Genomic DNA, 14,646 nt, shown 5'->3' with positions numbered 1-14,646 from the left:
CTGTTCTGTCAGCAGCTATTATTCCCCTGCATGATATAATTGGTTATTGCTTATAGTCAGAGGTGGGATCCAGCAGGTTCTCACAGGTTCCCGAGAGTAGGTGACTAATTATTTGTGTGTGCCGAGAGGGGGTTACTAATTGGTGATTTTGTCATGTGATTTTTGCCTTAGTTACGCCCCTCCTCCGCTCCTCAGCAGTAGTGCACAGAACTTGAAGCAGTCTCGGTGGTGCACCAGTGTGTGTGGCAGCCTGCACCTGCGTACATTTGTTTCCCGTCCAAGAACCGGCACAGTGGCTGCATCCTTCCCACAGCCCTGCCCAGCAATGCCCCGCCCCCAGAATGCCCTGCCACGCCCCATCGTGCCCCACCCATCCCCATTGGCACTTCACCACTGTTTGAATCCCACCACCATGGGAACCTGTTACTAAAATTTTTGGATCCCACCACTGCTTATAGTATATTATTGTGATCCATTATTATGCTGTTGATATTGTTGTGTTATGATTTATTGTTGTTGCTGTTTATGCTATGCTTTATTGTTTGTTCACTTTTGTTGTTTGCCACCCTGAGCCCTCCAGGGGAGGGCAGGATATAAATTAAATGTGAAATGAAATGTTCTGTGACCCTGGGAATTAACTGGGGCAATTAGGACTGCTTGGGGATAGGGGAAAATGAGGAAGATCCATGATCCTTGCATGAGAGGGTTGCTGGATCCAGCCCACTGTGATGTGGGCAGTATGAATTGAATTATAATCTCTCTTTTGCTTCTTCTTGTCTCTATACCTATGTTAGGCCTGGCACAACATTTTTGCGCTCTGCCTATTCCTTCCATTATGTTGAAGCTTTTATGGGGGCAAAGGACAAACTATATTTGACACTGAGTCTAGCACTGCAGGTGTCAACAGCATTCCTGTGCAGTGTAGATTCCACATTGAGGTGCAATCAAATTGTGGCCCAAAGCACATCATTCTGGATAGCTGTGTATCAGATGTGAAACTTAAAATAAGGGATTCAAGTTAAAACAAATGACAAATGAAGGTGGCAAACACTAAGGAATGCAAAATGCCCAACCTCTGCAGTTCAATCTTTCTGTGCTTTCCATGTTGCAATGTTATATGCTAGTACAAGTTGCTACACTTGATTTCTATGTCCACTCTTTTACCTATCTGCTTATGAACAACATTTTTTTCTTTTGTTCTATTTTTCCCCTCTATTTTCCCTTCTATTGCATAAAAGACTCCTCTCGCTTTTGCTGAGGCCCACTCTGGAACCCCACATTCCTACCTTCCTTCTCATGCAGCACAGACTTTAGATCTGGCACTATAAACTTGGATTATCCGTTTGGTTCATTCCTGTGACTATTCTTTTGTTGTTTCCATTTTGTTTCACATGATGGCTTGAACTCTGTGATTTAATGTCAGTTTCGGTAGAAGTCTTGGCAAGCACTTTCAAAAACTAACTCATATCAATCAACTTGCTAGAATAAAGCTTGGCTCTGAGACCACTGTGCCCTCGGGGCGGTGCAGTTTCTTCTTTGCATGTATTGTCTTCTATCCCCAGGTGAACTGGCTAGGCTGCTTGATGATGACTCTGGAGGAAAGATGCCAAACCGCACAAAAGAGAAAGAACTTGGAGGTTCCCCTCTTTCTTCCTGTTATCTCACAAGGGAGGAGATGTCTTGGTGGCAAGATCAGCCGTTGCTACAGGGGGAGATACTTTGCCAGCTAGTTGCACAAGAGCAATGGGGGGTGGGGGAGGGGAGGCTCACTGCGGCTCACCTAGAAGTCAAACACTCACATCCCATTCTTGCTGCTGTCATGTGCCAGTGTTCCTGTTCCCTTTCTCCCTGGCATACAAAATGCAAAAGATATATCTCCTAGGTAACCATGTTAATCTACCATTGTTTGGTGCACGGGCAAAGCAGGAGTTCAATAGCTTCTGGACTTTTAATCTAATAATCTTTGTGCTGCCAAGAAAGAACGGCCTGTGATTTACCTCCTAGAGGCACCATTGCTGGCCAGGAGTCGAAGGGGGGTGGTGGTTCAAGGGCTGTCCTCCACACCAGCCGCATGGTGCCCTGAGGCGATTAGAGTCCCGGCTGGCCTGGCCCTTTGAGGTGACTTGGGCGGAGCTAGAGGTGCTTGGCTATTTAAGGCCAGGCAATGCAGATTTCTGCCTCTGTTGCTCAGCACTGCCCCAGCTTATGATTTGCTCTCTTTGTTGATCTTTGGCTTCTGGGCATTGGGTCTTCTGCAACTGTGCACTGTCGTACTTGACATTTTGGCAACATTCATGGATCTTCATGGGATCTTCCACTTCTCTTTAGGTTTTGCACTTGTGCTGTGCGGCACCTGACACCCATTAGGCAATGGTGCCTGGCTTCTCTCCTGGCCTGTCCAGCAGAGGTGCCTGGCAGCAGAGCAACGGCTGGTTCGGATTGGCAGTGTCAGGGGCTTGGAAGCAACAAGCTCCAGTGATCACCAGGATCCAGGGAATCCCAAAACTGGGGGGGGGGGGGGCGCGAGCTGGAAGTGGTGCAGGCTTTTTAAAAACTGGCACTTGGTATGCATTTGTCCATGGCTCCAAAGGGGACAAAAGCGGGATGTGGGACAGTGGCACAGCCCTGCAGGGGAGAAACATCCTCGCTTGGCCCTCTGAGCATTTGTGGTGATCAGGCGGTCCAGAGAGAAGCATCCCCTCAAGGGGCTACTGCCAAGCCATCTGGCTTCACTGAGTGGGCAAGGAGGAAGAGAACCTCCTCAGGGTCTAGTTCCTCTGGCCCCCCAAATGCACCCAGGCTTGGCCATTGTGGTTTTGGGGGGGCTTGCAAGGGGGGCAACTCAACTCGCTGGGAGGGGCCTCAGAGGCTGAGCCCAGTCAGCACAAGGTGCCTTCTGCAGTTCAGCCAAGCTCAGGAGTGGGGAGCACCATTGGCCTCATTCGTGGCATGTGGAGGGAGTTCCAGGGGTTCCCCCAGCTTGCACATGGCCACAGGCAGTGTAGCCTCTGGGGCAATGGGTGCAGGGACAGGGAATAGCAGCCACCCTGGTCATTGGGAGACCTTCACTGGCTCCACGTCTTCCTGTCCACAGGGCACAGACATTATGGACCTCAACCATTCTAGCTACTGGGGGAACTGCCTGGCAGTCCTGGCCCACCTTCCTTATGAGGAGAGGCTGCAGCGTTTGGGACTCTTTAGTTTGGAGAGGAGACGTCTGAGGGGAGAGCTCCAAGCGGACCATTGATGCACATAGGGGCAAAAAATCCAAACTTCACATACACGCTACAGGGGTCAGTGCTATCAGTCACAGACCAGGAAAGGGATTTAGGCGTCTTAGTTGATAGTTCCATGGGAATGTCAACTCAATGCATGGCAGCTGTGAAAAAGGCAAACTCTATGCTGGGGATCATTAGAAAAGGAATTGAGAATAAAACTGCAAAGATTGTCATGCCCTTATATAAAGCAGTGGTGCGACCGCACTTGGAGTACTGTGTCCAGTTCTGGTCGCAGCATCTCAAAAAGGATATTGAGGAGATAGAAAAAGTGCAGAGAAGGGCAACAAGGATGATTGAGGGACTGGAGCACCTTCCCTATGAGGAGAGGCTGCAGCGTTTGGGACTCTTTAGTTTGGAGAGGAGGCGGCTGAGGGGGGATATGATTGAAGTCTACAAAATTATGCATGGGTAGAAAATGTTGACAGAGAGAAATTTTTCTCTCTTTCTCACAATACTAGAAACCAGGGGGCATTCATTGAAAATGCTGGGGGGAAGAATTAGGACTAATAAAAGGAAACACTTCTTCACGCAACGTGTGATTGGTGTTTGGAATATGCTGCCACAGGAGGTGGTGATGGCCACTAACCTGGATAGCTTTAAAAGGGGCTTGGACAGATTTATGGAGGAGAAGTTGATTTATGGCTACCAATCTTGATCCTCTTTGATCTGAGATTGCAAATGCCTTAACAGACCAGGTGATCGGGAGCAACAGCCGCAGAAGGCCATTGCGTTCACATCCTACATGTGAGCTCCCAAAGGCACCTGGTGGGCCACTGCGAGTAGCAGAGAGCTGGACTAGATGGACTTTGGTCTGATCCAGCTGGCTTGTTCTTATGTTCTTATGTTCTTATATGACTGAAGTCTATAAAATTATGCATGAGGTAGAAAGAAAAAGAAGAAGAGTTTGGATTTATATCCCCCCTTTCTCTCCTGGAGGAGACTCAAAGGGGCTTACAATCTCCTTGCCCTTCCCCCCTCACAGCAAACACCCTGTGAGGTGGTTGGGGCTGAGAGAGCTCCGAGAAGCTGTGACTAGCCCAAGGTCACCCAGCTGGCGTGTGTGGGAGTGCACAGGCTAATCTGAATTCCCCAGATAAGCCTCCACAGCTCAGGCGGCAGAGCTGGGAATCAAACCCGGTTCCTCCAGATTAGATACACGAGCTCTTAACCTCATACACCACAGTGAGAAATTTTTCTCTCTTTCTCACAATACAAGAACCAGGGGGCATAAATTGAAAATGCTGGGGGGAAGAATTAGGACTAATAAAAGGAAACACTTCTTCATGCAACGTGTGATTGGTGTTTGAAATATGCTGCCACAGGAGGGGGTGATGGCCACTAACCTGGATAGCTTTAAAAAGGGCTTGGACAGATTTATGGAGGAGAAGTCGATCTATGGCTACCTATCTTGATCCTCTTTGATCTGAGATTGCAAATGCCTTCGCAGACCAGGTGCTTGGAAGCAGCAGCAGCAGAAGGCCATTGCTTTCACATCCTGCATGTGAGCTCCCAAAGGCAGAGGTGTTCCTCCCATTGGGCAAAGTGGGCAGTTGCCCTGGGCGCAGCCCTGTGGGGGGCGCAGGTTGGGATTTTTTGTATTTTCAGTGTTTTTCCATTTTTGGCGTGCAGAGGGCGCAGTTTTTAGGCTAGCAGCACCAAAATTTCAGGGATGTTTTGGGAGATTCTCCTGATGCTATCACCCAGGTTTGGTGAGGTTTGGTTCAGGGAGTCCAAAGTTATGGACTCCCAAAGGGGGTGCCCCATCCCCCATTGTTTCCAATGGGAACTAATAGGAGATGAGGCTACACCTTTGAGGGTCGATAACTTTGGACCCCCTGAACCAAACTTCACCAAACCTGGGTAGTATCTTTAGGGGAGTCTCCTAAAGATACCCTGAAAGTTTGGTGCTGCTAGCTTAACAATTGCACCCCTGCCAGATTTTCCTTTTGAATCACCCCGCCTTTGACATGGATTTAAAGGGAGAATCTGAGGTTCCCAGTTTAAACATTGCACGTGATGCTGTTTCAGGGTGGGGGAGAATCAACCCCAAAATAGCATCACTTCCAATGTTGTTTAAACTGGGAACCCCAGATTCTCCCTTTAAGGTGGATTTAAAAGGAGAATCTGGGCTCCCTAGTTTAAACACCATTGAAAATGATGCTGTTTGGGGGTGGATTCCAGCATCACTTGTTTAAACTAGGGAGCCCAGATTCTTCTTTGAAACATTGAAAGTGATGCTGTTTCCCCCAATTGGGATTACTGGATACAACACCATAAAATGTTTTCATAGCAGTAATAAAACATTTTGAAAGCATTTTGAAAATAAGTTTTCAAAAAATTATTTCTGCTGTCAGTGGCATGGCTTAGTGCTGTGCCCAGATTTCCAGTGAGCTGGGCATGTCTCTATAAATGTGATGGTAAGGACTCTTGAAACAACCTGGTGTAAAAAATCATTGTTTCTTGGTCACAGGTGGGGGAGGGTGCGCTGTTCCCTGGGGTGGGCTGGGCCAAACCCAGTTTGCCTAGATACACCACTGGACGTAGCTACAAGGGGGGTGTGCGCGTTGCATTGGGCACGCGTCTCGGGTGGCATCAAACTCAGGTTTTGCCCAGGGCTCTAGTTTGCCTAGTTACGCCACTGCCCAAAGGCACCTGGTGGGCCACTGCGAGTAGCAGAGTGCTGGACTAGATGGACTCTGGTCTGATCCAGCAGGCTCTTTCTTATGTTCTTATGTTCTAATGGTCTGGCAATCAGCTTGGGCGTGCACAGTGGGTGGGGCTGAGTGAGTCTGGCCTTGGCATTGGGGCAGCTGGGCTTGGGAACGCTGCTGACACAGGTTTCAGCCTACCTGGCTCTCATGACTTGACACCTGGACTCCAAGGTATGAGGGCTGGGCTTTGGCCTCCCTGGCCATTTGGGTGGGGAGTGCCTTGGCCTCGGTTTCCTGGCCAGCAGATGTGGTGCCTCTAGCACCTGGTTGGGGTGGGGCTACTGGGCCCAGGGGTCTATGGGTAAGTGGGGAATGGTCCGGGGCCCCCTCCATGGGCAGTACTAACAATGTCTTTTTCCAGGGCATTTCATGAACCTTACTGCAGCCAAATATTAACTTTGGAAGTTCCCACCCACAGGTCCTTCAGAGCCAGGGCCCCTCTACTGCATTTGTCCTGTGAACTCGATACTAGTTCACTGCAATGGAAGACTCAAAAAAAGGCAACACAGAACAAGATAATTTCAAAAGGTGAGGAACAGACCTGTGGCAGATGGTGCAATAGACCTATGAGCACGACCAGGGCAATCGGCCTGCAGATATCACTGCTAGATGTAGTGGTGCGGGGCAGAGGCCTTGGACAAAGCCCTTGCCAGCCAGGTGCAGAACACGTGTCCAGATAACACAACCCAGTGTAACACAATCCAAGCTAAGGTGCCCAGGATTGCCTGCAGCTCCCTGAGGGTACATTTTTGGCTTCTCAAGAGTCTCTGAATGAGCTTCTAAAGGGCTGTCAGCCTATCCCCTGGAAGGCACAATGTGCCTTGTACCATGTGCAGCAGACACCAAAGAGCATGGGGCATGAGGGTACTGCTTGGGGCATCTCCCCCAGGGAAGCCCTTTCCTATGAAGGATACAGTCGAATACCTCTCATTATGGCCAGTGGGTTATGGTTGTCATGTTTCCAGTTCACCAACATACTGCATGCTGGCATAGCTAGCTTGAGGAGGCCACCAACGGAATTTGGCCCACACTAGGTCCAAATCAGGGCAGTCACCACAGCAGCTGAACTGGTGCTTAGAAGAATCATAAAATCACAGAGTTGGAAGAGACCACAAGGGCCATCAAATTTAATCCCCGGCCATGCAGGAACACATAATCAAAGCACTCCTGACAGACGGTCATCCAGCCTCTCTTTAAAAACCTCCAAAGAAGGAAACGGCACCATGCTCTAAGGCAGTGCACTGTCAAACAGCCCTTACTGTCAGAATGTTCTTCCGAATGTTTAGGTGGAATCTCTTTTCCTGTACATTGAATCCATTACTCCTTGTCCTAGTCCCTGAACCAGCAGAAAACAAGCTTGCTCCATCTTCAACATGACATCTCTTCAAATATTTAAACTGGCTTTCATGTCACACCTTAACCTTCTCTTCTCCAGACTAAACATCCCCAGCTCCCTAAGTCTCATCTTGTAGCACATAGATTCCAGACCTTTTACCATTTTGGTCACCCTCCTCTGGACCCATTCCAGCTGGTCAATATCCTTCTTGAATTGTGGTGCCGAGAACTGGACATTGTATTCCAGGTCTCACAGAACAGATAAGGTCTATCGGCTGCAGGTACTCAGCAGTCTACAGGGAACTGATCCATCTTGGGGAGGAGGAGCCTGCGTGCTGTTCTCCCCATTAGTGGGAGCCCCCATAAAAGGCCTTGGGGTGGGGCAAGCCTTGGTGCCATATGCCCAGGGAGATTTGTTTACAGGCCAGCACCCAAATGGCTCCCACTGGCTTGCTGCTCCTTGGTTCTCCCATCACTTGGGTCTGGGGGAAGGGTGTCACCAGAGGGCAGCAAGGTTGCTGCTCAGTAACCAGATCCATCCCCCATGGTGCATCTCTGCTTCCTCAGCCAGCAAACCAATAAACAAGCTGTGGTCAGTTTTATTTCACAAAATGGTGTTTGGTGTGTTATTGGGCTCTTAGGATCTCTCTCGGTTCCTTGGTCGGCAATGCCGATGTCAAGCTAAATTGTAAATCATTGCTGTGATCTTGAGATCAATTCAAGGACAATGGTGGATTTGTGTGTGTGTGAGCATTACAATGAGGTTGGTCCAAGATATTTCGCACCAAAAGGAACTATGCTATATGATCCAAGGTGTTGTTGCCTAGATCTCTTGCATTATCACCAAAGGTGCTAATATATCTTGGAGCTTGAACATACCAATGACCATCTTTCCTGCCATACTGAGACTGAGACTGCAGTCTCTGAAACTTTCCCAGAGAGGGCAGTAGTAACTATAATGTATGAGGTACAATCCCTCACTGCCTCCCCTCCCTAAAAGGAACCTCCAGGAATAGCCTGACAAAAATGCTATATCTTTACTGTCTGGAAATCTTATTCCCTAATGTTATCCTCTCCCTAATCCCTGACTCAGATTCTCTAGGGACAAGATACATTGTGTTCTTGGCAAAATTTCATATCTGGGTGGCATTTTTATCTCCTTGAGTGACAATTTTATGCTGGGATAGTTTCTTTCTCTCTTTCTTCCTGTTTTGTTCTCTCTTATGTCCCACTTATTCTTTTGACAATGTGTTCCAATAATTAAAGCCATGACCATTTTATTGGGGTTGAGGAAAAGGTCTCTGGACAACCAAAGACAAGAATCTTTTGGACTGACATTCTGGAATTCTGATTTATCACATTGTTTGTTTGTGCAGGCCATCATATACAAAGCGGGCAATATCCATCATGGCCTGGCAAATTAATTTGTTTCTGAGTGTGGAGATGTGGCATTTAACTCTTAGCTTTCTAGACAGTCTCCGGTTTCAGTGATGTGGAAAAGACTTTCCCACACTGCAGTCCCATTCTACAGTGGAATATCTGGACAGAGAAAAACTACATGGACAGGGCAAATGATGTAGTCCCTTCTCATGGCAGTTTCAACCTTCTTAATCCCACGTAAGTTTTACGAAATTTATATGAAAAATTATCACATAATTTTCTCTGCCCCTGTGGTTTCTCCATCAAGCTGTTTCTAGAAAAGCATATGGAAGCACCACACTATCTATGGTAATACATGAATCAACTTTTTGTTTTTTGTGGCAAGAAAAGGACAGACCAAAAAGATTTCTGATGGGACTCTAATGTACCTCTGGCCTCCCAGTATTTCAAAACGTTTATGTCTACCCCTATTACTTGTGCCTTTTATTCCACTGCACATAGTTTGATACAGATGAATAATTACAGCTCCTGCAGCTAAATACCACATTCATTGTTCTTCCATGACATCAGCTCAAATTCTCTCAGACACATCCATATATTCTTTTTCCCAAGTCTCTAAAATAAAAAGACAACCTCTAAAATAAAAAGACAAGTCTCTAAAATAAAAAGATACAGCACACTTTTGCTTGGAGAACTTTCATGACCAGGTTTTCCTGATTCTTCTGGAGTTAGGTAACACTGTTAAATAACATCAAAAATATGTTTGTTCTGAGGATGGGTTAGCACAACTATTTCCAAGCTCAGCAATAAGGTGGAATAGTTCTCTATGAGCAGAGCCTGAAAAATCTACTCTTTTCGAAGTTTGTAGAGAAATGGAAGAAATCTACCACACAATTACCTCAGTCTTTTGAGGAGTGTGATTTAGAGTAGGTACAAACAAAGCAAACCACTCACAGAGTTTCCAGGCTGTGGAGTCCTTCAAAGCCCTGCATTCCCAGGCTCTGGATCTGGTTATTATGGAGGTGTCTGCAGAGGACAGAAAAAGCAATTCTTAAATTCTGAATATCAGTAAACCGGGTTTTTTTCAGCTTTGTTGCCTACCGAGGCACTGCAAGCCTAATGCTGCTAAGGCAAACCTGCCCCAAGTCCATGAAGTTTCAAAGAGATCATGCGTATGTTGCCCAAACAGATGTACTCAGAATAACAAGGGAATAAGGAACAAACCCAGTGCTTGTGCTTTGTAAGCTGTGAGCCCTGTTAACACACTCCAAGACCAAATCACACTATGATCCACTGTTCAAACAGGTGCATGTACTAGAGGCTTAACACATGGCTACTTGAAATTAAGTTCCTTTGAGATCAATCAGTACATTTTGCATATAATCGCAAGTAAATTTGCATACAGTTACAAGCTGCCTGTCATTCATATACTTTAACAAGTATATCTTGTTACTCTACTACATTTTTTTAATATACTGCATTATGAAAACGATATGGGGTAATAGCTGTACAGAACGGTATGCCAGCTATATCAGTCTTATGTGGGGAATCTTTCACACAGCCTGATCTATGCTATTAGCTACGCCAGTGGTTCTCAACCTGTGGGTCGCTACCCCTTTGGGTCGCCTAAGACTCTCTGCATCAGTGTTCTCCATCTGTAAAATGGATAAATGTTAGGGTTGGGGGTCACCACAACATAAGGAACTGTATTAAAGGGTCGCGGCATTAGGAAGGTTGAGAACCACTGAGCTATACAGAGAAAAAAGGAGAGAAGATAAAGATAGAATGGGATGAAATGTTACTCCAAAACAGAGTTTTCTTCCACAGACTTCATGCCAAATAATTGCTGGAACTTCTGTTTCATATACAGTTTCAAGTGCTTTCCCCTAATAAATTATGTCCCTTATTAATTTTTTTCTGACTCCAGTTTCTCAAAGAAAAATAAAGCACAACAAACACCAATGCTACAATACTGAGTGATACTGGGTAGAAAATTATTTTAGTGTTCAGTAACAATATTTTGTTGCAAATGAAGAAAGAAGGGCAAAAAATAGACCAAGCAAATTAAAGCTTGCTTTACTCGGTCATTTAATAGTTACATATATTTTATGGCCCTGATTTGTTCCTTGTTTTAACACTGGTAATTCTTTGTTTGTTGTTGTTTTTATGATTTTATTATATTGTTTTTACTTTTTTAGAGACACCTCTGGAGAGGTGGTATATATATTTTCTAAATAATAATATTCCCTGAGCCGGATGGCCGAGGCTAGCCTCATCTCGTCAGATCTCAGAAGCTAAGCAGGGCTGTCCCTAGTGAGTACTTGAATGAGATGCCTCCAAGGAAGTCTGGGTCATTTTGCAGAGAAAGGCAATGACAAACCACCTCTGAATGTCTCTTATCTTGAAAACCCTACCAGAAGTCACCGGAAGTGAGATGTGACTTGACAGCACTTTATGCTGCTAAATAATAATATATATGTTGTGTCTTTAAGAAGTACACAGCAATGTTATTTAAAGTACACAAAACTCCAAACAGTAACAATTCAAACCTGAGTGTCCCACATTCACTCCTACCATTGGAACCTCTAAAGTACATTCATTCATTCATTCATTCATTCATTCATTCATTCATTCATTCATTCATTCATTCATTCATTCATTCATTCATTCATTCATTTATTTATTTATATACCGCCCTCCCCCAAAGGGCTCAGGGCGGTGAACATGAACATACAAATAGAGCACAAAATAAAATCAACAAATCATCAAATAGTCACCGGAAGTGAGATGTGACTTGACAGCACTCCACCCCCTCGCAACATGGGTTCTATCTGTGTGTGTTCGTGTTAAGTGACATGAAGTTGCTTCCAACTGATAATGACCTTGTGAATTAATGGCCTCCAAAATGTCCTCATCTCCCTATAATCCTTCTTTACTGGCATGCTGCAGAAGTGTGAAAAAAACCAACAAAAGTTCTTCCTGTGTTGTCAGTGCAGAATATGAAATGGATAGAATAGTTAACAGAAATGTTTTCAGAGTGTGGCTGAATTGGTTTCCAGTAGAAGAGCTAGATTTAAGCCCAATTCAAAAGACAGTAACGGTAGGAAAAGTTAAGGGCAGCAAGAAAAGAGGAAGACCCAACACAAGATGGATTGACTCAGTTAAGTGTGCCATGACCCTTTGTTTGCAAGATCTAAGCAAGACTGTTGACAATAGGATGTTTTGGAAGACATTGATTCTAAGGGCAGCCATGAGTTGGAAATGACTTGACAGCACTTAACACATACAGAACCTTGGAGACCAGCAAGGCTTTCAGGACAAAAGCTTTTGAGAGTCTAAGCTCCCTTTGTCAAACTTTCCAAATAAGACTCTTGGGCACGTTTGCATCATGTTATGGTTCCATGTGTTACTTTATTTTATGTAGTTTGCATTGTATTTTCATTGTTTTACATTCTAATCGGATTTCCAGGTTGCTTCTTATGCTATATTTTCATTCATAGCAGTGGTAACAAAGGATCAGCAGCTCTGTCTGATTTAAAAATACAAGAGTTTGGGAGCCCTCAGCAGCAGGAGAAAAGGCAATGCATCCTTATCATCACGATGCTACAATTCTGTTGTGTTGTTTTTGCACTGTACCAGCATGCTACCTTTTTCTTTCCATTGTCACAACTGTGTTTTGGAGGTATCAGCATGGAGAAAGGTCCATTTTGGGAGAAAATGCAGCCCGTGTGCTCATTTTTCCCACCTTTAGGGATTCTCTTCAGGGACTTTGTTGTGAGGGCTTGCAGGTGACATGCCCAGCTCTGGGGCTGTTGAGATTCCCTCACTGGCAGAGAGAACCAGGCAGTGGCCTGTACCCATGAGCAGTTGTGGATCCTACATGTCACAGTGTCCCACAGCAGGCAGGCTTGGGATTTGCATATTCATCGGTTAGCAGGTGAGTCAATCAATTCCAAGATTCACTGTTACCACACTGTGCCAAGGCTGTGTCCAGTTGTAGCCAATAAAGTTGTGGCAAGTTTACTCCAACAATGTGTTGATTGGTTCTTGCATGTTCTTGCCTCCTTCTTGCCCCTTAGGTGCTGAGACTGCAAATCTTTCCCATTCACATGAACATCTTAGGAGTTTTTGCTTTGAAGAGAGAAAGTTGCTGGGAAAGGATCCCTACCTCAGAGAACTCAGGGATCATACCACTGTTGCTTGATGTGAGCATGCTCACTTAGAAAAGAATCCTACTCACAGCCTGTTACTATGCATTTTATTTATTTATTTTATTTGCTTTATAGTTCACCTTTTTCAATGAGACTCAAAACAGATCACACAGTGTAAATCAATGCAATCAATCAGATGAGATATCTATAAACAATGCAATAAGACTAGGATTATAGCAATTTGAAACAGAGCAAAAATCATGACACATATCTCAAACAATGCATAAAATAGTATTACAAAGGTAGAAAGTGATGCAACAAGAACAGGATAATACATACAGCAAACAGCTAATACATTACATATGATGATACAATCCACAGTCCTGTTGCTTTTATAAATACACCTTCCTGAATTATTTCATTATCATGTAGCTCTATTATCTTTATAAAAATGCCCTCTTGAATCATTCTGCTTTACAAAGTTTGCAGAATGACAAAAGTTTAGGAGCTTTCCTGACATCCTCAGAAAGGTCATTCCACAGAAATTGTGGCTATATGCACTTGTATATCTTATGTATTTGTTGGATGGCACCATTCGAATTCTTGACCTAATGATTCAGTTGTGAGTTCAGTTTGTCAATCACTTAATAAAATTTCTATAACTGGGACTTGAATAGTGGGAGCTTCATTTGACATAATTATGTAATCCTGTAAAAAAATTGAAAGGTTCCTAACTATAACGATAGCTCAATTTCAAACATAAAACTACAGCAGAGACCAAGAGTTTTTAGAGAATTAAATTTAGAAAATCCACTGATGGAAGCAGCACAGGGCTGTACTGGGGGATTTGCCGTCCCCAGGACACTTACCCCAGCAGAGGGGCAAATCCACCAGGGGGCAGCTGCGGCACCCCTCCACAGCAGGCAAACAAGGCATAAATCATCACAGTGGCACACCTCTGTGCCTGCCACCTCTGCTGGCATTTTAAAGGTGTTTTGGGGGCAGGGCAGGGGTAGAGATGACATTAGTTGGCATCCTCCCAGCCTTTGCCTGTCAGAATGCCAGTGCTGGGGGTTTGGGCTTACTCCACCCTTTTAGGTGGCATAAGCCTGTAGAGCTTTTGGAGGCCTCTTCAGCAGCCTGGAAGCCCATTTTGGAGGAGGCGGGGCAGCGCTGAAGCAGCACTACGTCCCACTGCTGGAGACTCTGGATTGGGATGCCCAGTACAGAAAATCAACACCTCAGCTTGTTTACCCCAAAACAAAATAAGAGCTCTGAACAGTTTACAGATGAGATGATGAGCATTCTTCATTTGAAAATCCTATTTTGAGTGACAGGGGTTTCTGTTTCCTTTGCAGAAAATTTATGGAGAAAAGGTCGTATTTGCAGTTTCAGGTGTCAACAACTGTAAAAGTGGTTCCTGAACTTTCTCAAAGTTGAAAATGGGTTTATAAGTATAGCACATAATGATGGCTGCCCCCCCCCCCATATACTCACTCTCACCCCCCACCCCCCACTGGTAAACAATTTCTGACAACATGCCTGAGTGTAGACTCAAGGCACTCACTTTATTGTACACACTATGTAAACAAAGAGGTAGCCAGACATTATATGTCTTGTGGGCATGTGAATGCTCACAGTCAATATACCCCTTTCAGTGGAATACAAGCAATCCTAATCCTATTACAGTGGTTATTGCACTTCCCATCCTGTTGACTGCATTGACTTCCGCTGTGTAATCCACCTTGAGTCTCAATGAGAAAGGCAGACTATAAACATGAATAAAAATAA

The 14,646-nt window shown here is 45.0% G+C and overlaps 1 protein-coding gene across 4 annotated transcripts in view; it reads right to left on the bottom strand.

Moving 5' to 3' along the window:
* LGR6 (leucine rich repeat containing G protein-coupled receptor 6) overlaps nucleotides 1–14,646 on the bottom strand; it is a 164,663-nt gene that overhangs the window by 35,749 nt on the left and 114,268 nt on the right. For all 4 annotated transcript variants that reach the window (XM_048498394.1, XM_048498395.1, XM_048498397.1 and 1 more), the window contains one exon: nucleotides 9,659–9,730. In XM_048498394.1, coding sequence (XP_048354351.1) covers nucleotides 9,659–9,730 — 72 coding nt within the window. The remainder of the gene's footprint in view (nucleotides 1–9,658; nucleotides 9,731–14,646) is intronic.

Source organism: Sphaerodactylus townsendi, linkage group LG05 (genome assembly GCF_021028975.2).
Source record: "Sphaerodactylus townsendi isolate TG3544 linkage group LG05, MPM_Stown_v2.3, whole genome shotgun sequence".
Lineage (NCBI taxonomy): Eukaryota > Metazoa > Chordata > Lepidosauria > Squamata > Sphaerodactylidae > Sphaerodactylus > Sphaerodactylus townsendi.
The sequence above is the reverse complement of the archived record's forward strand: the minus strand, read 5'-3'. Positions and strand labels throughout refer to the sequence as shown.